The sequence below is a fragment of the Chlamydomonas reinhardtii genome, chromosome 9 (assembly GCF_000002595.2).
Source record: "Chlamydomonas reinhardtii strain CC-503 cw92 mt+ chromosome 9, whole genome shotgun sequence".
In the NCBI taxonomy this organism is placed as follows: Eukaryota; Viridiplantae; Chlorophyta; class Chlorophyceae; order Chlamydomonadales; family Chlamydomonadaceae; genus Chlamydomonas; species Chlamydomonas reinhardtii.
This window is the reverse complement of record NC_057012.1, coordinates 4,344,156-4,367,961: the sequence shown is the minus strand read 5'-3', so window position 1 is coordinate 4,367,961 and position 23,806 is coordinate 4,344,156. Positions and strand designations below refer to the sequence as shown.

The window sequence follows — 23,806 nt, the reverse complement described above, 5'->3', positions numbered from 1 at the left end:
CATAATGCATTTACATGCGAAGACCCTTCGCAGCCCGGTGGCCCACGGGTCCGGCGCGCGAGCACCTGCCGCGGGACAGACCAGCCCACACACCCCACCCTCTTCCTTGTCTTTACAAACGCACACCATAACTTGACTAGCGCTCTATGCCGGACTATACCAAGTTCCTTCAGCTCCCAGCCCCTACCTCCGAGCCCCAGCAGGCCCCAACCCCCAGCAACTGGTCCAGAGTCTGACACTTCAACACACCGCCCACTACGGACGACGGACGAAAGACGTGGCCGCGCCCATGCCTACCCGCACCTGACAGCAGTCGCGGATGTCAATTTTGAGAAGCCGTAGGTCAGCAGGTGCAGAGAGATAGGCCCAGGCCCCACCCCGCGTCCACACCTCCGCTGGCGTAAGTAATGGCGTTGTTCAGCTGGGCCAGGTGGATATCCTGCTCCTGGGGCGAGTGCTGGTTCACGGCGACTGCGGCTGAGAGGTGGGTTGGCGGCAGGGCGGTGCGCGGCAGGAGGAATGTGACTCCATGAAGACAGGGCACACGCACAGGCACACATGCGATCACACCTCCCTTCAGCCTCGCACCCTGCCCCACCGTCCCACATAACACCCACACAATCGCTTTACCTTAGCACACCCGCGTACGCCACCGGTGTCACACACATATATAAACACACACACACATACACACACACGCCCGTAGGTAACATCCGTAAACCGTCGCTTTGCTGCATCGCATACACTGTCTTTGCGCAACGTTTTCCTTGTGCTCTTTAACACACACGCCCGCACTCACATATGCCCAGCCACACGCACACCTCGCCGGGCACCGCGCCATTGAAGGGTAGTCGCGGAGCGGACCAGGCAGTGGAAGGGGCTGCTGTCGCACTTGTGGCTGACGCAGTAGTCTGGGCGCTTCACGTGCCTGCAGTCTGGAGGCAGGGAGGGGCGGGCGGGAAGGCGAACAGGCCCAGACAGCGAGCGGCTGTGTTCACCATATTGCCAGTAACCAGCAAGAAATGGGGACCGCGGGTGTCCCCTCCCGCCCTTGTCCCCAATCCCTCAGCTGCCCTTTCGTCCCCTAATCCCACCTGCCCCCTCCCCCCTCCAGCCGTTCACTCCCACCTACTGGTCATGAGGTCGGTGAACCGTCTCTGCTGTGGCGCCGTGAAGTCCTTGACCAGCGCTCGCCTGGGATCTGCAGGCAGAGGCAGAGACACAGGCAGAGACAGAGGCAGGGAGGTGGGCACGAACAGCTAGGAGACGGCGGTATTGATAACGGAGGAGGCCGGCAGCGCGGGCGGCAGCGCATATGGATACGCGTCGCTCGCTCGCGGGAGCCCAACCCGTGCCGAGGCACCATGGCCCAGCGCCAACCCCCCCCCCCCGCCCCAAGCCTCCCAACGCCCGGCCGTCCCGCCCTGCGCCACCGCCACGCCACGCCACACGCCACCCTCCCACTCCCCACCGCCCCGCCCACACACCCTAGTACCCTTCTGCCACCAGCGTAATCGATCTCACCTCTCGCGAAATCCATCAGCAATGCCAGCGATACCCCTCGACCTGCTTGCGCGCGTTCCCCGCGCTCTCCGCCGCCGACACGCCGCCCCTCTGCGCACCTGCACCACACACATCCCCACCATCATCCAAGCCTCCGTCACCACTGGTTCCAGCAGCACCCTTGCGGGCGAGGCGGCTGGCGGCACGCGCGCCCGAGCCCGCCGCAGGTGAGGACGGCACTCAGCCGCCACGCCGTCGTCGTCAGCAACCGCCGTCGCCATCCGTCCCAGCATCTTATCGAACTACACAGCCTCAGATGATCATCTATGAAGTTGGCTTCGATTTTGTGCTGGTGTGTCTCAGGCGCCGATGACGCCGCTGCTGACGCACGGGCGGCGGCGGCGCCGAGCCCTGGCGGCGGCTTGGCGGCTGCAGCTGCGGCGCCGCCGAGCTCGCCCGAGCCAGCGCCAGCGGGCCAGCCTGTCCCTCCAGCATGTGCCCATCGCGCGACAACAGCGCGCGAATCGTGGTGAGGCCGAGGTGCGGTGATGGGTTGTGTCGTGCAAGGTGACGATTGGTGCCACGCCCGCAGCCCTTTGTCCCACGCCCTATGGTCCGCCCAATGCCGCCAGGCCCGCCACCGCCCCTCACGCCCATGTAGCAGGCCCCAAAGCCCCACGGCCACCCAAGACGCCAAGGTAAAGCGGGCGCTGACACGAGCATTGGAATTCTGCACCTACGACCGGTGGGGTTAACCGCCACTAGAGTACGAGTCGCGCAAGCCGCCTCTTCAGCAGCAGCGCACAAACCGCGCATGCAGAACGCTACATTTGGGTACAGCCTAACAATCGCTTGAACAGACGGTGCATAGCGGGGATGAAGAACATTTTCTGGTTTGTAATCAGAAGTTGATATGATGGTAAATTTACATATAAAACACCTTAGGGAGGGTCTGAGCAAAGGACGTAGGCAGAGGCTCTCGTTTGTGGCAGAAGCTAGGCGGCAGCATGCAGCCCGCGCCTGTCGCCCTTTCCTTCACCATCGCCATTTGATTAAGCGTACAGCTCTATTTTCTTATGGCAACCTGCATTTTTACTTAGCAAACTTGGATCCCGTCAAAGTTATCTGCAAAGTTATTTTGTCCGAACTGCAGCGCTTCCTGGCTGCTGTTATCATAAATCGCGCTTGATACGTGTGTGAAAATGTATGCATCCACCATTATATTATGTGTGAATGCTGCTCGGCGGGCGAAACCACCTCGTGACGCCTGAGCGCCCGCGACCTGAGTGGGCAGGCGTACCCTAAACTGTTCTCTTCGGAGCTGGAGCTGGGCGTGACTGTTCTGAGGTATTCAAGGCGGTGATACATTGCTCTGTCCTGTCGGTCCCGTGGGTGCCCGGCCGAGTTCGTAAGCCTTCCCAGCGCGTGCGTTGCACCTGGAATCTTTCCGCGCCGGGAACGTTGCGAGTGCGAGGGTTTGAGGTGCTCCGCTTTCATAAGCTCCTTCCAGTCTCTAAGGGGGCGGCAGTCCAGACCCGAACGCACGGCAGTCTTAACCAAACGCACGCCACGCCGCAACACGCCCAGCACGGAGCTATTCCGCATTCCCGTCGCCACGCGGCACTACAATGCTAACCCGGCACCCTGAACACATCAACACACACCCTCACCGCTGTCGCCCTCGCAGATTCAGCTGGGCCCTAGCCCCTGGGTAGCAGCACTGGAGGCGCGGCGGCTGCGGTCGGAACTGGCCGGAACGCTGCGCCGGTACCTGCAACGTTGGGTCCCCACCCCGGGGCAACGAAGGAGGCCTTCAAGTCTCCCACAATTGACTCTATGTACTGCCAGCTAGCTAGCTAGCTAACGTACATCGGTAGCTGGGCCGACGTCTGGACAGGGTCAACACTGTCCGCTGCCGCTGCCCGCAGCCCAGCCCGGCTTATTCCCGCAGGCCGCAGCAACCACAACAATAGCAGCGGCCGTTAGAAGCCACAACAGGAACAGCCAACAGCAATAGCGGCACCCGCAACAAAGCAGCAACATGACGGACGTCGGCAGTTTCACAGCAGTGGCGGCGCTGGTTATCTTCTGCCTGGCCATCGTGTTCACACTGCTGCTGGTGTTCAAACCTGTGGCGGTGAACATTCCGCTGCCGGCCTCGTCACGGCGTAAGCCGCTGCAAATAGCAATCAAGTAAGCGTGGTAAAAGTGGGCTGCCGTTCTCGGGGTAGAAACGTGGGGGAGGGCCATCCCACCGAAAGGCACCGCTTTCTAAGTCCCATAGGTGGAACTCATGCCACATGGCTGCTACTCGTGCCGCTGTTGGTGCAGCTGCATGGGACACATGCATGGGACACAAATGCACGCAACGCAATAACACATGAATGCATGGCACTTGCGACGCAGGTACTACATCGCGCCGGTCATTGCGGTGTTGCTGATGCTGGCGTGCACCTGCATGACCATTCAGGTGTGTGTTCGGATTGTGGTGGGTTGGGGTTGGGGCGGGGTACAGTAATTCACTCCAGAACCCAAGAGGAAACCAAGAAATGCCAACCAATGTCCATTTGACTACACATACGTGCACACGCGCGCGGATCCACAGTCTCTGCGCTTACTTGTCTATGTGCTCTTTAACACACGCGCGTACGGGCGGGCGAGCTCTCCATCACTGCGCTTCCCTAAAAACAAACGCGCACGCACATACACAGGATGTGGGTCGGGGCCTGCTGGGAAACGACCAGATCAAGCCGTACGGCATCCTGATTCTTTTCATGAGTATGGCGTACATCGCGGAATCGCTGGACGCCACAGGTGAGGAGAGGCACGGCACGACAAGGGGGAATGGGGCACGAAGATAGCCAGGAGGTGCCGAATGCGTGTATGGGTAACGGGGTTGGGGTGTGTTTGTATGGGGGAAGCTTGGAGTTCAATGTCATTTGCCTTTGGCCTCACAGCGGACCCACACACACGTGTACACACGTGTATGCACACGTGCACACGCAGGCATCTTTGCCTGGATGGCCCTCAAGTTCACAGTCTTGTCGGGCGGGCGCGGCTTTGTGCTGTTCCTGTTCTACTTCCTGTTGTCGTCCTTCATCACCACCTTCACCAGCAACGACGTCTGCATGTGAGGCCGGGAGAGTTGAGGGATGGAGGGGTGGCAGAGGCGTGCAGGCACGGGCGTGGGTGGATCAAGGGAGCGAGGGGGATGGAACAGGGCGGTTGCGGGGCCGCATATGCATCCGCCAGGTAGAGATGGGTCACATACGAGAGCGCAGGCGCGGCATTTGTGTGTATGGTTTTCGCGAGCGTGTGCCTCACCTCTGACACGCCACCCCCACCCTGCCTTGCCCCTCTACCCCTCCCGCTCAGTCTGACTCTGACGCCCATCGTGTGCTATTTCGCCAAGGCCACCGGAGCAGACCCGGTGGGTGGGCGGGCGGCGGGGCGTAGTGGACAGGCGGCGGCGGTGATGTATTGGCGTGCCGAATGGCGGAGTGACCTCGTGCTCTTGACCAGCAGCGAAGTTGCACCAACCAATCGCTGTGCTCCCAATAGGTTTCTCGACCCTCGCAAAAGCGCGCCGGCGCTGACGTTTCACCCCGTACTTTTCCCTGCGCCGTCATTGGCTAGTCGCACATAAAGCCCCTGCCCCTGTCCCTGCTACACGAACACAATCGCGGTGTCTGCCCCTGCCCCTCATGTGCTTCTCCTCCTGTAATACCTCGTGCCACACATACAAACCCACACGCAAACACGCAGATGCCGTTCCTGTTTGCCGAGTATGCCGCCGCCAACACCTTCGGCGCGCTTCTGTACACGGGCAACCCCACCAACATCATTGTGGCTCAGGCCTACGACATGACCTTCCTGGGCTACAGCAAGTACATGACGCTGCCCACATTCGGTGAGCGAGCCTGGGCGAGTGAAGGGTTGGCGGTAGGGTGGCGTTGTCGACAACGCGGCAAGCCCAGCAAGAAGCAATAAGGGCGGGGACTGGTGGTGAACGGCCAAACCTTGGTGGGGTTTAAGAGATCCGCGCACTGCTGCATGCGGCACACTGCCGCACCTTGCACCCGGCATCATCCATTCATCATGCACCAGTATTCGCGCATGTGTGCACGCCTCCCAAACGCGCTCGTTCTGAGGCAGCCGTACTGTCATTGACTCTCTGCCGCCGCCGACCACCCGCCCTAAACCCTCCACCCCTTGCCCCCCCCCTTGCCGCCCCTGCATTGGGCTCGGGCACATATTCCCCCCCCCCCTGCAGCCGCCGGCGTGGTGACGTTCCTGGTGTTGCTGCTGGAGTTCCGCTCCTCCATCCCCCGCCGCATCCCGCTGCCGGCCGTGGACGCCAGCCACATGGTCCGCGACCGCTTGGGCGCCGTGTTCGGGTCCGTCAACATGCTCACGTGCCTGTCACTGCTGGCAGCCGCGCCGACGCTGGGGTGAGATATTGTTGCCTATGAATTGCACTGAAACCAACTGAACCCTAAAGAACGACAGTTCCCGATGGCCCTAGATTGCGCCGTTTTCGTGAACAATAAGTATGCGACTGCGACTTGCGCATATAAACTTCACCGCAACGACGATTCATGTTCGACGCGAAGCGAAAAGTCGGTCTGAGTCGTCCAGCCTGACGTCGTTCAGTCTCCTGCCAAGCACGATATGCGCATGCTGCGAGCGATCGAATGCAGCGAGCTGTAATATTTCAGCAGCGCTGAAGGTCGTGCATTGGCGAATAATAGTAACGCAGCAGCTGCTTGTGCGAGTGGTTAGGCCGCCTGGCCAGGGATCTTCGCAGCCGTCCCGTTTGGGTTTCTGATGGACCGCTTTACGACACGCTGCCTGATGCCGTCCTAAGACTCGTAAAACTGCGCCCACTGCCACAACCCGGTGTTGTGGCGCAATTGCACGCACACCCACCCACCCGCACAATTATTACACACATGAATACAATGGCGCACACACCTGCAGGTGGGAGTTGTGGGCCATCACGCTGGTGTGCGGCGGCGTGCACGCCGTGTATAACCTGTGGCCCTTCCGCGCCTCACTGCCGCACGTGTGGGGGCCGCTGTCCGAGTGCTGGTCGTGCGGCGGCGAACGGCTGCATGGGGAGGAGGGGGAGCACGAGGGAGTCGGCGACAAGAAGGACCGGAGCGGTCGCGGCGGCGGAGCAGAAAACGGAGGCAGTGGACGCAGCAGCGGCAGCAGCGGTGATATTGCGAAGGCCGGCAAAGACGTTGGCAATGACGGTGGCGGTGGCTGGGGGCTGCCGCCGGCAGGTGCGGGGGCGGCGGTGGGCAGCGAAGCTGACAGCAGCGGTGTCGCGGCGTTTGCATCGCCTGCGTCAGGAAGGCAAAGCCCGGCGGCGGGCGCCGTCGCGCTGACCCCCTGCGTGACGGAGCCGCCGGCGCAGCTGCACGCCAGTCGCTCTGTCCGGCGCAAGCAGGCAATCGCCAGCTCCGGCAACGGCAACACAGGCGGCGCCGTGGACGATCCCTTGGTTGCCCCGCTTATCAACATGCCTGCCGTCTCGGCGGCGGCGGCGGCGGCGCGCACAGATTCCGCTCTAGGCACCAGGCCGCTTTTCGAAAGACGGCCCTCGGCGTCCGGCGTGGGGTCGGCAGCAGATGCGCACTCGCGGCCGGTGGCGGAGGCGATGGAGGTTACGTCAGCAGCAGTTTCAGAGGCGGCGCCGGTGGTGGCGGCGGCGGCCGGGCTAGCAGCGGGACCGGTGGCGGAGGCGACGGAGACGCCGCCGACGGCGGAGCCGCTGCTGCCTGCCGCCATTGCTGCTGACGATGCCGCCGCCGACGGCCGGCCTGCGTTGCCGCCAGGGACGGTCTCCATCAACATTGCGACGCCACCTCCGCCGCCGTGCGTCGCCTCCGCCGCCATTGACGAATCCACCACCGCCGCGGCCATCGCAGCCGGTAGCACGGCGCTGTCGCCGTTGTCTGCCGCTGCCGGCACGGGCCCCGTCGCCATGACAGTTGACGACCTGCGCGGCCGCGCACCCACCTATTGGGGGCTGCTGTTCGACCTGCCGTGGGAGGTGGTGCCGTTCACGCTGGGCATGTTCGTGCTGGTGGAGGGGCTGTCGGTGCAGGTGCGTGGGGAGCGGGGCGGGGGGAGGGACCTGCAGCTAGCCCTGACGGCTGCAGCAGTACGGGTCACACAGCCGCACCATATACACCAGCACCACGCGCGACCCGCATGCCTGCTGGTGCACTCGATACACGCGCACACACATGCTGGACGCACAATTGCGCCTCTGTTTCCCTAACACGCAAACACGCACGTGTCTTGGCTCCGGACACATGTGTGCACAAACAGGGCTGGCTGGCTGTGTTTGGTTCGGGCCTGGGCGACGCCTGCCGCACGCTGCCTGCGGCCGTGTTCATCATCGGCTTCCTGTCCGTGTTCCTAGCCAACACCATCAACAACCAGCCCATGACCATCCTGCTCACACGCGTGCTGCTCAGCGAGCAGTGAGTGGGGCGGTAGCTTCGGGGCTGGGGTGCGGGGAGATGGGGTGGGGATGGGTTGAAACCTGAAGCGCAAGCGTCGTTTTCGTGTATGCCCGAAGTGATGTCACGCTCGCTCTTCAGCCACGCGCAGTGCGCCCTTTGCAGTCCGTGGCCTTGACAGTTGTCACCGGCCCGCTCGTCCCTGTGATACTCGGCCGATGGTAACGGTCTGCTTCGCTCGCTCCCTCGCGGTGCGCTTGCTGCGCAGGTTCACGTCACGTGTGGGATACGGCAACACACACATGGCCTCGCTGTTTGCGCTGGTGCTGGCCAGGTGGGTGTGCGCGTGCGTGGTCGCGCGTATGCGAGGACTTATGCGAAATTGTGTGCGTACCGTATGTCGCCCACCTTATGCAACCCTTAAGCTCACCTGCGCACGCACCCACCTGACCCACATCCAACCTCCTTCTCGCTCACTCTCGTTCCTCTGCTGCTGCAGCAACATCGGTGCGGTGTTCACGCTCATCGGCGCCCTGGCCGGCATCCTGTGGTCAAACATCCTCGGGCTGCACGGCCTGCGCTGCAGCTACCTACGCTTCCTGCGCGTGTGCTTCCCGGTGGGCTTCGCCTCGCTGGTGGCGGGGCTGGCGGTGCTGTGGTTCGAGTTCGGCGTGTTCCCGCACAGCTAAGATGCAGCGCTGCGTGGGGGAGGAGCAGGAGGAGGAGGAGGAGGAGGAGGAGGAGCAGGAGGAGGAGGAGTAGCAGGAGGAGGAGGCGTGCGAGGGCCAGACCCGGAGCTCGCTGGACTGACTGCAAGCGGCTGGGGCAGCCACAGCTGATGATGCGGGGCAGGGGGGGCAGTTTGGATTCTGGAGTGCAAGGTGGTGAAAGCGCGGGACGTGGAGCGCACAATGCTCCAGCAGCGAGGCAGTTTTGTACGGCTCGTGCGGTTGGTGCGGCTCTGAAGAGTCCTATATAAGGCGTGTGCGTGTGTGAGGGCGCCCGACGACGAGACAGGGCGGCGGGGCTCACGGGTGCGCCGGGTGAGCAAGCCCGGGCGCCGGAGCCGCCGTTGGCGGCGCGCTGGCGTCGTGCGTTCAGCATTGGGCATGTAGCTAGGTGGAGGGCCGCGGCACGCCCGCACGCACGGCGGTCTCCAGGGGGCCACGCACCAGGCGCGATGCCGATTTCTGGTGATGATGACCTCGAGTGTGGAATGCGGCGTGACAATTGACAACATATCGTAATGTAGCGTATAAAGAGTCAAGTTCGCAATGAGGTCTGCTTACGCAGGTCAACATCAGCTAGCTTGTAGGCAGAGGAACCAGCCACCCTCATCCACTTCACTGACTGTTCACTGCTCAGCATATGTCGTATTCCTCAGCAGCACCTCGATCACAACAGTATCTTACAGGAGAGACTTCTCCCCGGGTTTCTTACAAATTGCCAATCTCATGCAACTGAGTTACCGAGGCAATACTGCAACAGCATGTTGCGGACAGTCCATCATCGTGATAGTTCATGCAGCCCCGTGGCAGAGGCAAGGGCAGAGGGGCGGTTCTGGGCGGTTGGGCTCGGCGTGGCTCGGTTGGCTTGGCCACCCGGTATGGTTGGATTACGCCAGCCCAGCCTCTGACAGCCGTATGCACCAGCTGAGAGTCACAAGCTTTAGGACGCCGGAGCGGCCGGAGTGGCGCAGCTTGGCGCGCGCGCGGTTATCTCGTCAAAGGTAACGTAGCAGTTGCGGTCGCTGCTCATGCTCGCGCTTTTCTTTTTGCTTGTGCTAGCTCACTGGCCTCGGCTCTACAACGTCATGTTCGCTTGTGCGTGTTGCGTTCTTTCAAGCACATCCATATTAGGCCGCCGATTGACAAAATCGGACCTGCTGGGTGTTATTAACAGCATATGCGAGTGCGATGGGGCTGGATGGCATAGGTGAAGGATACCATAGTCCCGCGACGGTGTGGTTGCGCATCCTAGGTCCCTGCATCCTAGGGCAGGCTCGGGCATGAGCAAGTAGGTTCTATCCAGGTGGATGTCACCAGTGCTGGGCAGGCTGGCAGGGCACGCCGGCACAGTACCCCTTACAACTTCTTTGTGCATGGCAGGCGCGGCAGGCACTGTAGCAGGCAGCAGCCTGGCAAGGAAAGCAGGCGTTGAGACTTGCTTATTGAGAGCCTGGTTTGCGGTCGAGGGCGGTCGTCGGCGGCGGTTGATGGCGGCAACGGCGCAGATGTCGCGCCGCGGCAGGCCGTTAGGTTCCATGTAGCCCGTGCGCCTTACTTGTGAACTATCTGCGTTGGATGAAAGGGCACCGTCGACTGTCCGCAGACCGTGAGCCCTTGCAAGGTAGGGCAGGGTAGGGTTAAGGGATAGAGCGAGCTCCTCCACGCACATAAAGCCCCCTGAATCCTTCTACTATCAATTCTGTCAGATAATTGAGCAGAAATGGTTTGATTCGACCTGCCAGCTGCCAACGATGCCGTTTCTGCCCTCGGAAGAAACGAGCCGGGCATCGGGAACGGTTCGCAACCTAGCCCTACTGAACTCATCTGCCTGTCACAACACTGTACCGCACAACAGTGAGCGTAACAATACTACTCTGCCTAAGATAAGGAGAGCTCTGACAAGATCGATCGAGCGGCGGACAGCAGCGAGCTCAGCTCACACACTGAACGCGTTGTTGAAGTCGCTTGACCAGCGGGGCCTACTAACCCCGGAGAGTCACACAAAGATGAGCATTTGACACAACGCACGGTTCCGCTGCTGCTGAAGAAGCTATTTCCCATAAGGGTTCAATCCCCGTTTCCCCTCGCTATGGCCACGACTCCACGAGCCCGCTCACATGGCAACGTTATTCCAAGCTCATCATCCGTCTTTGACGGCAACTGGGATTCCCGACACCACGTCGGGGGCGCGAACGGCAGCGCAAACGGTCCACTGGTCGACGTAATGACCGTCAGTCGCGTCAACATGGCGTCGAATGCACATTCCCACACCGCGGAGAAGGTGACAGGTCGCTCTAAACACTCACGGAGGGGTTCCGCCCTCGCGAGGCGCCAATGGACCGACATAGAGACAACTTTGCTCGCGGCACTGCACGCCAAGCACGGCAACCAGTGGTAAGCGGTCAAGCGAACAACAGTCCATTCAGTCGGGGGAATAAGCCGATGATGAATAGTGTGACGGCCAGGCGGACGAGCCGTCGGAGACGTGTCAACCTCCGACGGGGAGCCGTAGCCCTAGGATCACGGGCGGCTTGGGCACCGCGCCTGGCATCAACGCTATCCCTGCATACGCGCAAATTGAAGTGATGTGTTTGCGCTTCCTTGGCAACGTCGCTCCCTTCTCCATAGGGCCGTCATCGCACGCCACTTCCGCTTGCGGAGCGACAACGATGTGAAGAACAGTGAGGCAGGGATGCGTGCGTGTGTGCATGGAGGGGATTCAGGGGAAAGCTGATTGTGAGCTAGCTTAGGTAGCCAGCAATTATTGGTAGCTCTTTACAATGGTTTCGGGTTTGAATTTTGGCAGGCATGTTTCAGCGTGCCTGGCGTACGTACCGTACGTGTGCGTGAATGAACAGCAAGCAAGTCACGCTCGGGCCACCAATCAGAAACAGGATGCTTATCACACCGCAATCCGTTGAATGTTATGCTAATTATCGTGAACGTTATGCTAAGCTGCTGCCTGCGTCTTCCCTGCTGGTCGTATCTCCCTCCTTCCACCCCGTTCACCGGCCCTACCTTGTGCAACCTTCTTCCTGCTGCTGCTGCTGCTGATGCCCTTGTCCACCCCTACCTCAGTATGTGAGTGCGGGCGTGGGGCTCCCACATGCATGCTATCTATTGACCACTTTAGAGCTCCTGTCGTTCTTGTCAAACAGCACATACAGCTCGACCACCACTACCGCCCGTCGCCCGCTGCCACGTAGGTATATGTGCCCGGCCCCTTACCCCTTGCCATCCTGCCTTTTGCTCACAGTCCACAGCAGCATCCGCTGCAAGTTCCAGCTTGACGGCCAAACCGCGTCTGAGTCAGCTGGGCCTGAGATGCAAGACTTGCAGGACTGCTGCGACGCACCACTGCCCACCGACGGCGCCGCCGCCGCCAGGGACCGACCCAACCGCCACCTGCTGCTTCGGGCCTACGCGCAGGCGGTTGGCGGCAACTGCATAGACGCCGGCCTGAGAAAGGCGGCACTGGAGGCGGCGCGGGCGCAACTGCGTGTGCAGCAGCAGCTGCTGTTGCTGCAGCAGCTGAAGCAGCAGGAGCAGCAGCAGGGGCAGCAGCCACAGCAAGCGCAGCAGCAGACGGCGGCGATGGCGTTGGCAGCGGCATCCGGGTTGAAGAAGAAGCAGCGACGGCACCAGCAGCAGCAGCAGCAGCAGCAGCAGCAGCAGCAGGTCTCGGTGACACCGGCCAACCATGACAGCGCTGCCATACCGGCAACCCATAGACCAGCGGACGGCGGTGCAGGCGGCTGCTGGGTCGCTGCAGGTGATGGCGGCGCCGTCCAGTCCGGACGTGGCGACACAGCGGCTGCTGGCCAGCAGTTGCCGTCGCCACCGTCGCCGCTGGCGGCGGTGCGCCAAACGGCAACGCAGCAGCTGCAGCAGGCGCCCGCCGCATCGCGCAGCCGCCGTGGCAGCGCACATGGTGGTGTCCGCTGCGATGGCTTTGAAAGGACGGGAAGCGCCACAGTTGAATGCGGCAGTGCGCCTGTTGCTCCCAGTGGTGCAGGTGCCCTGCCGCCACCACCGCCGCCGGCGCAGCCGCAGCCGCAGTCGCAACTGCTGCGCCAGCTGCGCGCGCTAGCAGAGGCGGCGGCGCAGGGCAACGCTGCCGCGCCCGCCGCTCATTGCGGAGGCTGGTTCCGTGGCGGTGGCGGCGCTGGCGGCGGCGACGGCCAGGCTAGCTATCACTCCGCCGCCGCTTGGCAGGGCATGTCAGCAGGCCCTCACGGCACGCGTGACAATGGTGGCTGTGCCGGCGGCTTCGACAGCGGCAGCAGCGGCGCTGCCGCTGGCGCAGCAGCCAGCTCCGGCGGGGCCAAGAACACGTGGCCCTTCTCCCCGCCCGTGTCCCCAACGACCTGGGCAAACACCGCCTGCCCCTACGTGCAGCAGGAGCAAGAGCAGCAGCAGGAGCAGGAGTGCGTGATGACAACGGCGGCGAGGCTGCAGTCGCCCACACCGCCGTCACTGCCGCCGTTGCCCCTGAGGCCAGCAGCCCCGCTACCGCACAACCAGCAGCGGCAGCAGCGGGCGGTGGCGGCCGTGGGAACGACGACGCCGCCGTGGCTGTCATCAGACCCAGTCACCAGCAGCGCTGTTATTATGTTGCAACAGGCCTCGTGCGCGCCGCCACCGCCGCCGCTGCTCCTGCAGCAGATCGTCCCGGGCAGCGGCGGACAGCCAATGCAGATGCAGCACCACCAGCCACCGGAGCAGCAGCCACAGCAGGCGCAGTGTTTTCTGTCGGCGCCCACGCCCGCTGACGTTTATGCCACTGCCGAGACCGCGGCTGTCGCAGCTACAGCCGTTGTCGCCGCCGCAGCCATGCGCGCAGCTACTGCTAGTGCCGCTGCCTCTGGCGGCCCTGCTGCCAACGGAGCCCTCAAGTTGGATACCGCGGCTGGTTTTGGCATCGGCAGTAGCAGCGCCGCCTACTACGCTAATGTCGCCGGCGGCGGCTGTAGCAGCAGCATGGGCCCAATCCTGAGCCACGTGGCCTCCATGCACTCGGCAACCCAGCTGCAGCACACGCTGCCGTGCCACCAGACATACCAGCAGACCCAGCAGCAATTGGAACACGAGCAGTGGAGCCAGCCAAGCACTCAGGCTGGGGCTGCTTGGGGCCGTCAGCAACAGCAGCAACAGCAGCACCCGCTGCGGTAAGTGTGAAATCTTGGGGGTCTGCTGCATGTATGGGCTGCAGGCCTCGACCACGCACGACTTGAACACGCACTCGCCGCATACATTATTCGGCATCTAGAATGCATACCTTAAATATGATATGCACATGGTGCCATGTCCTGTATCCTGCTGGCGTCAGTGACTTGCTAATGACAAGGTCGAGCCATTCTCATCGACAGCTTACCTGCCGTCGCTCATAATAATTAACATTTTGTCATCTTGGTATGTGTATAAATGTACCATCCTACAAACATCACCATCCTGGACCTATGGCCTCCTTGGAATCCTGTGTAGCCTCAACGGCTTCCTGAGGTCAGTTGATTTATACTTGATAAACAGCAGCTGGGTGGGGTGGACACAGGGTCGCTTGCTTTGCGAGCGCGCGAGTCGATACGGTCGCGGTCACTGTTGGCAGGTTGGCCAGGTCGCTATTAACGTCTTGGACCTTGGCCCGCTTCCGACACGCAGAGTTCATCAAGAACAACTCCAATACCAGCTACAGTCGCAGCAGCAGCTGCGGGAGGTGGGATGCCCACTGCAGCAGCTGTACTGCCCACGCTCGCCTCCGCCCGAGGCTGCGCTGGCTGGGGTGCCCGACGCGCACAGGCAGCACTGGCAGCAGCATGAGGCGGAGGCGCTGAGCTACAGCCGCCACGCAGCCGCTGCCGCTGGTGCCCCCACTCCAATAGCTGATTCTGCCAGTGGTTTCCAGCAGTACCAGCAGGCAGTAGCAGCCTACGTGCCGGCAGCAGCGACGCCCGTGCCGGTGGGCCCCATGGCGGCGGCGGCGGCGCTTCGGGCGGGGTCCCTTCCTGTGATGCCACTGCCGCCGAGCTGTGGCGGCGGCCGCGATGACGCCGGCTTGGCCGCCTCTCAGCAGTGGGGCGCCAGAGGCGCAGCCGGCTGCATCCTGGGCAGCAGCTTCGACAGCAGCACAAGCACCCGCGGCGCCAACACAACCGCACGGTGGCCGCGGCTGCAGCAGTCGCCAATTCCGGCGCTGGGGCTGCAGCAGCCTTCACAGCTGGCGGCGGCGTCTAACGGGTGCGCCGGCAGCAGCGGTGGCGGTGCCGCTGGTGGCGGCATGGCGGTGCATTACCACAGCAGCAACCCCAGCACACCGGCCAGGGCAGGCAACACACCCATGCACGCCGCCACCGCTGCCATCGAGCAACATCATTTGCTACAGCAGCAGCAGCAGCAGCAGCAGCGGGTGCTGCTTGACAGCAATGACACCGACGCCGCGTCGGCGTCCGCGTTTGCATCCAGCCGCTACTGGCGCGATTGCGAGGTGACTACGCAGGCGGCTGCAACTGGAGGCTGCAGCGGCGGCGGCACGAGTAGCGCCTCTGGCTTTGGTGGCGCCGCCAGCTTTGGTGGCGACAGCCCCGCTGCTGGCGGCGGCGTTGGCGGCTGGGGCCTTTGTGGCGGCGGCGACGTGGACATGACGAACGTGAGTGAGGCGATGGTGCTGGAGGATGATGCCTCGTTTGAGGCCTTCCTCGTGAACGCGTTCAGAGACATGCTACAGCCCGCTCCGCAGCAGCAGCCCATGCAGCAGCAGCAGCAGCAGCAACAGCAGACGCAGCTGCCATAGAGAAGAGCCGTACGTAGTAGTGACAGTGGCGTCAGCAGTAGCGCAATCCGTGCTTGGCAGCAGCAGCAGCGGAATTGCTGTCAACCCGCGCACCTCTAGCTGCGGTCAGTCGTAGCTTGCAGAGCACCACGCAACGGCATCCAATGTGAGAGGGGTGTAAATTAGAGGGCATTGCATGCGCGGGTATTTCTCGCACAATGACTTGAGTCATTAAGGAAGCCGGAAGACGAGGATACGCGGCGGAAGTTATTTATCCATTACCGTCATAGGCCTGAAGGCCTCGAGGCGGGCATTGTTTCTTTGCACGCGGTGCGTATCACGGACGCGTGCTGCTCGCATGACACACCTGCGGTCGTACTTGACCTCCGACGGCCGACAATGGATAAGGATCGTAAATTGGCAGAGAAATAAGAGCGGGCCAGACGTTGGGCAGCGACCGATGTGGATGGATGCGTGGGTGCGGGAAGCGCGGCCAGTCATTGAACTAGAAGGCGGCGGGGCGTGGCGGGGGCACGCCCCAACGCATGATCATTCATGGCAGGCAGTGGCATTGCTCCGTGACTGATGCTGGAACCGGACGGAAAGAGGCACTGCTGCCGTAGATCTGTCTGGATCCCTTGCACGCTAGCGTTGATGGGAAAGAGCGAGAGAAAAGGCAATACACAAGCCCCAGGGCGCTTTCTCGAACTGTATGTGTACTGCTGTAGTTGGAGTTGGCGGAAACTTGCTGCTCCGCCCACAGGTTGCGTGTGATGGCAGCGGGCATGGGTTGGGTGACGTCGGCGGCGTGCTGGGTTGCGTTGAAGGGCGATGTATGCGCGCAGGGTAGGCATGTGTGATGCGCGTGGGCATACGTTACGTTCGTTGTACGTGCGTTTGCATGCGTGCGTGGTGCGGCTACTGCCGCAAGCCCTACTTATGACAACACATAGCTCCATGACTCCGGGCTCAGGCCTGATGCAGCTTGGATACTGAGCTAGTGAGAGAATCCGTGAGGAACGGGCAGGGGATGACGCTGAGTTTAGTTGATTGCGTGCTGCCCTTGGCAAAGCCGCAGCAGCAGGACAAGCGACGCAATATAGTGCGGGATTGGAGGTTCTTCGCGTTCACGCAAGTCTTGAAGGTATATCATATTGGCTGCTGTCGGGCGTGCTGTCGCCGAGGCTGTCTATTGCCACAGCCTTTTTGCATACAGGTTATCTGCATATGTGCGTTTGCCGCGTGTACTCCTTCCTATCCTTATGTTTGGCAAACGAATGTTGCGCATGTCTTTCAGCATATCTTACAGCATATCGTAGCACCCACTTACAGTGCCCTCCACGGGTGCGACATGGCTCCATGGTGTATTAGGGCCATCCGTGGCTGTCGCCAACGCGGCGTCCCCACACGCCGAAGCAATGAGTTGAGCTTGCGCCCTGTTCTTACATATCCTTATATTCTTTGGCCGTCAGCACCCGCGTATTGAGTGCTGCTGTGGCGACTTTGAGCGCATCATCTTGCCTGGGCCTCGCAGCTGTTGCATGCCAACGCCACGGGTTTTACTAAGTCCTGCATTCCTCAAAATGAATGTGAATTAATTTGTACATCTGTGGTTACTTGCGTGTATGTGTGTCGTGTGACGGATGGCCAATGGCCACATGCACAAGGGGTAGGATTGGCGGACTGATTGCCCGCCTTGATAGTGCATGAATGCGCGGGTTAGTTGCAGTTAAGGGGGTGGGGTGGAGATGATGGTTTGTTTCTTACACAGTGGGTAGTGCTGCGAGAGCGGGCTGTGATTGGCTGTCACGTGCTGTGTTGTGTTCACAGAGAGGGCGCACTACTGGACCGGCTGCTGCATGAGGAGGTGGGAGAGAATAATTACACTTGGTAGTGGCGAAGCCACTGATGACTAGGGCTGACAAGCCCTAGTGTTGGGTGAGCGCGAGGTGGGGGCGATATAGCGTTTTCGCGCACCCACGCCCTGCCTTCCACGTCGCAGGTTGATGGTCGGTTTCCAGTAGTGAGTGCAGATGAGTGAGGGCGTCAGTGGCAGCGACGCTGCTGCTCCACCGGCGCGCGTGTGCACACGTCGCGTACCAGAAATGAAGGTGGCATTTGTGAGTTGCGGCTGGAGCAGGCGTTCATTACCAAGCAGAAATAAACATCGTGACATGACGGGACCCGGCTGTATCCTGCATTAAAAGCAGATTGCGAATTGCTAAGTGTGCGAATGGGGTGATCATCAGTCTGCTGGCATCCTGACTGGCATCCGTAGACTTCAGGTGCCTCCAGCGAGGCATTTGAGGGAGAGGCGGGAGGAAGCGGCTCCGATGTGGGAAGGCTGCGTAGCAAATGGCTTACAGATCTGCTGTTGGCCCAAGCATACACAGAGGGAGGTGAGATACTTGTTCAACTGAACTAATTGTGCACGTATGGCTCCTATTCAAGGGCCTGCTGTTACTTCGTGTTAAGATCCAGGCATCATTCTGCAGCCCACGTTTACTTACTAAGATGACATGGCTCGACAGCATCACTTGAGTACGGTACAAGACAAAAGCCATATGTTTGCTTGTTTGCATGCTAGCTTGTGATGTGGGGTAGCGCAGGCCGCATCCAACATTGCGCGGTGGTTTGAGCAGGAGTGTGGCCCTAGTGGATGTGTGTGGAGATGATCTTACGGTCTGTGGGTGGAGGCCCCATGATGTTGTGGTTGCGTGGGTTGGAGATGGCGCCTAGCTAGCAAAAGATAACATGCGTGTGCTCGGCCCTGCCTTGCAGTATTGGTTGGGTTCGGACATCGCCGAGCCTAGCACGGACACAAGCTAGGTGTGCAGGGTACGTGGAGAGCTAGCACGCAGGGCAAGAGTCAGGACGTGTGTACGACTTCAGGTATCGCGTGCAAGGTTTGGCTGGGGGGCGCACCAGCCCTGTGCCGGCAGTGTTGTGCTATACATTCTTCGTCCGTCATGACGGGCTTTGGGCCGTGTAGGAGGAAGGGAAACTAGGTTGAACATTCAGGGACAAAATAAATTTGGAAACAGCGCCACACGCGGGTGGAGGAGCTAGCAGTACAGGGCAGGCAGGAAGCCATTCTTGCATGCTGTTCGGTGGTGCAGCAGTGGTGCGGCAGTTGATGGTGCTGGTGCCGGTTTGTTGCTGGCATCTGCAGGCGCAAGTACGGCTCCGGCTGGACGTGCTCTGTCTATAAGCCACATGTTGCTGTTCGTCTTTGGAGTGGTTGTTATTGTAATCCTGCCTGGTGTCTGGAGAGGTCTGGCATCACACCGCGTCCAACGTGGGGGGTCAAATGCAGGGCCGCCGTGGCAATGACAGCAGTACATGTTCCAGGCATGCGCGGTCAGAGTCAGGGATTCCTCCTAGCCGCCGCCAACGCCACTGCGTGCCGCATGTGGAAACCGCTCACCAGGTTGCCTAGCACATGCTTGACCGCTGTATCCAGTCATTCCAGTGACCAGGCACAAGAGTCACAGAATACCGGTGACTGGCTGACTGCAGCAGTAGAGGTTGATTGCGGCGCTCAGGGTGGCTCTCTGACATCAGATAGCGAGGGCAGCCGGCAGCCCGGCAGCCTCCTCGCCTTCGCCCACGGATGCAAATGCCGTATTACCGTATGCAGTGGGTCAACAATGCTTCACCGTTGCAATGGGGCTCTAGCTTAGCGGCGGGCGAGGCTGAGTTGGCCGCGCGGCGGGGGGACGGGAACGCAGAGGCGGATGCTCAGGGGGCCGGAGAGATGGGGGCATCAGACGGAATAACGCCTGGGTCTCCGTTTTAAAACTCAAGGCATCTATAGTCGTATAGCTCTATAGCCATACGCACTGCCTCCTCAAACTGCACGCAAGTGCCACCGCTAGCCCATGCCTTGGCTCATATCAGTCGAGCTTGATGCGCGCGAGTAGGCTATCAATTTTATTAATTGAGCGCAGCCAGGCTTAAGTAATAGGGTGTAATCAATTTCGCGGGGAGCTGGAAAGGATGCATGCAGCTCGCACGTCGTCACTGTCAGGGCGCAGCCTCGGCACCCCGCAGAGGGCGCCGGCGACATGCCATGCCGCAATGTATCACTCGCCTGTGGCCATGCGCGCGAGTTGGGTGCCAACCCGGCACCGGTGCGAGTCAGAGTCAGCTCCCTCGCGCCATCTCGGCTTTCGGCAACAGCTTGGGCCGCCTCCCGGGCAGCTCCACCTCGCCGCGGCAGAGGGTGGCAGTGGCAGCGGCGGCGTCGACAACGGCGGGGCGGCCCCCGGCGGTCCCCCGCTTCACAGCAGCGCATCAACTTCGGGCCAACCCCACACCAGGGCCTCTGGCGCCGGCCCTGCCGCGAGCACCAACGGCCCGCCCCCCGCACCAGAGGCACCACACGGCGCCAGCAGTGCACACCCGCACGGGCACGGTCACACACACGGGCACGGGCACGCGCCCCTGGCCCCGCCCACCCACACCCAGCCCGCGCACCCCAGCCCGCACCACCAACACGGCGGCGCCGCGGCGGCGGTGGGCACGGCGGCGGCGGCGGCGGCCGCGCCTGGGAGCGTGGCGGGCAGCCAGGACGGCGGCGGCGCCGGCGGCAGCATGGACGCGGCGGCGAACAAGGGCCTGGTCCACTCGGGTTCGCGGGCCTCATTCAAGAACGTGATGAAGTGAGCCCGGCGATTTGGGGATTGTTAAGGTTGGGCTGGCGGCCAGCTTTGTGTGCCTGGGGCGGTGGGCGTGTGCAGGCGCATGAAGACAGGGGCGCGGGGGATTTGGAACCAGCGCTACTGAGAGCCTCACTTTGCCTCGATATGGGGGCGCGCCAGGCGGCTTTGCCCTGGGCCGGGGCTCGATACGCAGGGCATGGGGGATGGAGATGGGACCAACGCCTGGACCAGGGCCGAGGTCGGGGCCGGGGCCGACGTGTAGGCATGGGGGATGGAGATGGCACCGGGGCCAGGGGCCGGGGCCAGGGCCAGGGCCGGGGCCAGGACCGGGGCTGGGGCCAGGGCCGGGGCGTCGGGCTGGTTGTACCACAGCCGCCGTGCGGACCGACCCATACACCCGTGCCCCCCGTCCCCCGCACCTTGACCTGCCCCCCTCCTGCAGTCGCTCCTACACGGGTGAGGCGCTGTTTGTCCTGGGCGGCTCCCTCATCGGCGCCGCGCTGTGCTACTGGACGGTGGGCACCCCACTGCGACGCTTCAACCCCTACTCCTTCCAACTGGCGCTGCCCACGGTACGAGGCGGCGGCGTGAGGTGGCGGGGCTGAAGTCTCGTGGAGCTGTGCGACCGGGTGTGACAGGGTGTAGAGGCGTGGACGTGTCAGTAAGGAGAAACCGGGGCAGCGGGTTGCGGGGTTGGGATCGGGTCTGGGGGCTGGGGGCTTGGCCATTCCAAGCTCGCGGGGAAGTGGCGGCGTACGGGACCGGGGGCCAGGGGCGGGAGCTGGGCCCCCACGGTGCGACTGGGCGGGCAGGGGCGGGAGAGGGCGGAGTTGGTTTTGGGGGCTGGGGCGGCACGTGTGCCGCGTTGTGTCCCTGGCTTAGAGCATCCAGGCACGGGACATTCATGCAAATGCCTGGAAGTAGTTGCTCAGCCCGGACGGCGCCTCGGGTGCACTCCGCTCTGTCGGCCGTACTCCAGTGCGCACTCACATGCCCTCGCCCCGCCTTTCCCCTCCCGCTGCCCTCCCGGCCTCTCCCCTCGCGCCGACCTCCCGGCCTCTCCTCTCCCCTCGCCACCTTCCCCCCGGGCAGGCCTCGGGTGTGGTGACCGGCACGCCGCTGCGCATGAAGGGCGTGCCCATGGGCTCCGTGCTCACCGTCACGCCGCGACTGGACCACGTGGAGGTGCACGTGGAGGTGAGGGAGCGTGTGGGCGGGCGTGTGTGTGTTAGGAAACACGTGTGTGTGTGGGTGTGTGGGAGGGGTGGGGTGGCGTGTGTGGGCGTGTGAGAAGGCGTGTGTGTGCATGTGGGCACGCACGTGTCCCAGGCTTTCCGTCCTACCACTCGCCACGCATCACCCGGCCTCCCGCTCCCCGCGCCACCGAGCCCGGGCGGCGACATTTATCGCCGGCGCCGCTCACCCTGCTGCTCCACGACGCCTCGGCGCACATCCCATTAATATTATCGCTTGCAAATAACACCCCTGCCTGTGCTCCGCTCGTCTTCGTTGGTTTTGGTTTAGTTTGGGCTGGTATTTACAACCCCCCCCCAGGTGAACGAGGTGAAGACCATCATCCCGCGCAACGCCAAGTTCGAGCTGACGCAGAGCGGCATGATCCCCGCCGCCGCCATCGACATCTCAATTCCCGAGGGCGTCTCCGCAGATGTCCTCGCAGCCATGGTCGCGGCCCGGCAGCAGCAGCAGCAGCAGCAGGCTGCGACTGCTGCAGCCGGCAGTAGCAGCGGCAGTAGCGGTGGCAGTGAGGCGGCGGGCGCCAGCGGTGCGAAGGAAGGCGGCAAGGAGGCGGGGGCGAAGAAGGCAAAGCGCGGCGCCTCCAAACCGGTGAAGCTGGCGAGTCCCAAGGACGTGGCAGCGTGCCACCTGCAGGTGCGTGTGTTCGTGCGTGCGTGTGTGTTTACAACAAAACGAAGCGTGTGCGAGTGTGTGGGGTGAGGTGGGGGGTTACATTCATGACCTATCATGAAGGGGGTTAGGTTACTCCAGACCCAACTGAAACAAGACCCGGGCGGCTGGTGGTTCTACCACTCCTAGCACCTTCTGCCGCTTGTGCTGGCACCCGTGCGGCATACGGCGTGACCCGGCTGCCGACTGATTGTTCCACTCAAACGCCACACTACAGGGAGTGCTGGTGTGCAACGGCGACAAGCTGGATGGCCTACAGGTGAGAGGGGCGCGATGACGCTCTTTTGTGTGTGTGTGTGTGTGTGTGTGTGTGTGTGTGTGTGTGTGTGTGTGTGTGTGTGTGTGTGTGTGTGTGTGTGTGTGTGTGTGTGTGTGTGTGTGTGTGTGTGTGTGTGTGTGTGTGTGTGTGTGTCATGAAAGCAAGTGTGGGGAAAGGGTCGACACTGTGCATGCGAATGCGCAAGCAAACTGAGCGTGGCGCTTGTGCGTGTGTGCGCTTTCGGAGACCATTCATTCACGCTTGTATGCGTGTCTGTGTTAAGCAGCACGCCTGCCTGACCAGCCACCAGTGCCACCAACCCGGCGAATCCCACCACTGCCCCGTTCTCCCCCACCATGCCCTTCACCTAATTTGTCATGCCTGGAAACCCCCCGAGCCTCCATGGACGGGCACCCACCACGGCACCACGGGCGTGGGCACTTCATTTTTCATGACTCCATCCTCCAATTCTCCATGAGCGGCTACCCACCCTCCCCTCCTTCCACCCCACCCTCCCCTCCGTCCACGCCGCCCTCCCCTCCTTCCACTCCGCCTGCACTGTGGCACAGGGCGGCAGCATGGACGAACTGATGGCGCACATGCTCAAGCAGCTGCGGCAGGGGGAGCCCGAGACAGCCACGGGAGGGACCGTGCCTGGGCGCGGGCCCATGCAGGGCTAGACTCATGAGCTGGCGCTGCTGCTGGTTGCTGGTGCGGTGTATCATGTGGCGTGACATGCCGTTTGAGGCGGATTCAGTTGAGACGGGTCGACGGTGTCAGTGCCATCCTGCCGGCGGCTGCCGTGCTGCAGGGGGCGCCGGGCAGCTGCTGCAGGGGCGCGCGGCGGCGGCGGGGGGGAAGTAGGCAGCTAGCCCTAGGTCAGGGCTCAGGAGTGGCCGGCGGCGATGCCAGTGCAGACGCCGGGCCGCACATGGTACCGCTTCGTGTGAAATATGATGCTTGCTGACTGGCTTGACTTTGGAACTAACAGCGTCCCAGGCGTTCGGGTAGCGTTGGGTTTACGCTTACGGCGTCATATACGAAGTATGAAGCAGGGGCGGTATTTGAGCGTGGTGCACGGTGCGTGCGCGTGGATTGGACGCTGCAGCAGGCGTTTGCTAGCACGCGCTGCCTTACGCTTACCAAGTTAACTGCAGCCGCGGCACGCTAGAGCGCAGCGCAGCACATAAGAGCACGAGACGGTTTGTGCAGAGTTGTGTGAGGTGCGATGGGACAGGGGCACAGGGCCAGGGGCAGGTTGGCATAGTCTCGTGGCTGTGATGACTGATGACACCTAGTTGTTTGGTGCGGGAGGAGTGTAGCGTCCTATGAGAGCAAGCCCACTAGAGCTCGAGTAGGCCAGTGGCGATGCAGGCGGCACGCCCCTGGGCTCCAGAGCAGGGTGATCGCTTTCCAGTTTCCACGTCTCTGGCTCGTGAACTGCGTCAGCAGGTCCCTCTTGTAACCGATGCAGTCTGAATTGA

General features: G+C 62.1%; 5 protein-coding genes across 6 annotated transcripts; 4 read left to right on the top strand and 1 right to left on the bottom strand.

The window, feature by feature from the left end:
- Window positions 1-100: 100 nt before the first annotated feature.
- CHLRE_09g395176v5 (uncharacterized protein) lies at window positions 101-2,422 on the bottom strand. Of its 2 annotated transcripts, XM_043065744.1 has the most exons (5): window positions 1,871-2,422; window positions 1,525-1,622; window positions 1,129-1,201; window positions 800-935; window positions 101-477 (listed from the first exon to the last, which is right to left on the bottom strand). In XM_043065744.1, the coding sequence occupies exons 1-5, from the start codon at window positions 1,996-1,998 to the stop codon at window positions 463-465; spliced, it is 450 nt and encodes a 149-aa protein (XP_042921247.1). In that variant the 5' UTR covers window positions 1,999-2,422; the 3' UTR covers window positions 101-462. The 2 variants fall into 2 exon arrangements, with proteins under 2 accessions (XP_042921247.1, XP_042921248.1); XM_043065745.1 differs by lacking the exon at window positions 1,871-2,422 and having other exon boundaries at window positions 1,133-1,201; window positions 1,525-1,822.
- A 940-nt stretch (window positions 2,423-3,362) lies between these two features.
- CHLRE_09g395139v5 (uncharacterized protein) lies at window positions 3,363-9,248 on the top strand. The gene is made up of 11 exons (XM_043065742.1): window positions 3,363-3,696; window positions 3,910-3,973; window positions 4,215-4,317; window positions 4,510-4,633; window positions 4,879-4,933; window positions 5,269-5,413; window positions 5,777-5,954; window positions 6,484-7,618; window positions 7,846-8,000; window positions 8,248-8,313; window positions 8,479-9,248. Exons 1-11 carry the CDS (start codon window positions 3,545-3,547, stop codon window positions 8,666-8,668), a joined length of 2,367 nt encoding a protein of 788 aa, XP_042921246.1. The 5' UTR covers window positions 3,363-3,544; the 3' UTR covers window positions 8,669-9,248.
- A 1,173-nt stretch (window positions 9,249-10,421) lies between these two features.
- On the top strand, window positions 10,422-15,666 carry CHLRE_09g395102v5 (uncharacterized protein). Its single transcript, XM_043065741.1, has 4 exons — window positions 10,422-11,101; window positions 11,964-13,875; window positions 14,192-14,209; window positions 14,366-15,666. The coding sequence occupies exons 2-4, from the start codon at window positions 12,032-12,034 to the stop codon at window positions 15,492-15,494; spliced, it is 2,991 nt and encodes a 996-aa protein (XP_042921245.1). The 5' UTR covers window positions 10,422-11,101; window positions 11,964-12,031; the 3' UTR covers window positions 15,495-15,666.
- Window positions 15,667-15,721: 55 nt separating this feature from the next.
- On the top strand, window positions 15,722-18,738 carry CHLRE_09g395065v5 (uncharacterized protein). The gene has a single exon (XM_043065740.1). The coding sequence runs from the start codon at window positions 15,832-15,834 to the stop codon at window positions 16,057-16,059; it is 228 nt and encodes a 75-aa protein (XP_042921244.1). The 5' UTR covers window positions 15,722-15,831; the 3' UTR covers window positions 16,060-18,738.
- A 553-nt stretch (window positions 18,739-19,291) lies between these two features.
- CHLRE_09g395028v5 (uncharacterized protein) lies at window positions 19,292-23,799 on the top strand. The gene is made up of 6 exons (XM_043065738.1): window positions 19,292-20,137; window positions 20,580-20,709; window positions 21,230-21,334; window positions 21,692-22,027; window positions 22,281-22,322; window positions 22,892-23,799. The coding sequence occupies exons 1-6, from the start codon at window positions 19,575-19,577 to the stop codon at window positions 23,000-23,002; spliced, it is 1,287 nt and encodes a 428-aa protein (XP_042921243.1). The 5' UTR covers window positions 19,292-19,574; the 3' UTR covers window positions 23,003-23,799.
- The last annotated feature ends 7 nt before the right edge of the window (window positions 23,800-23,806 follow it).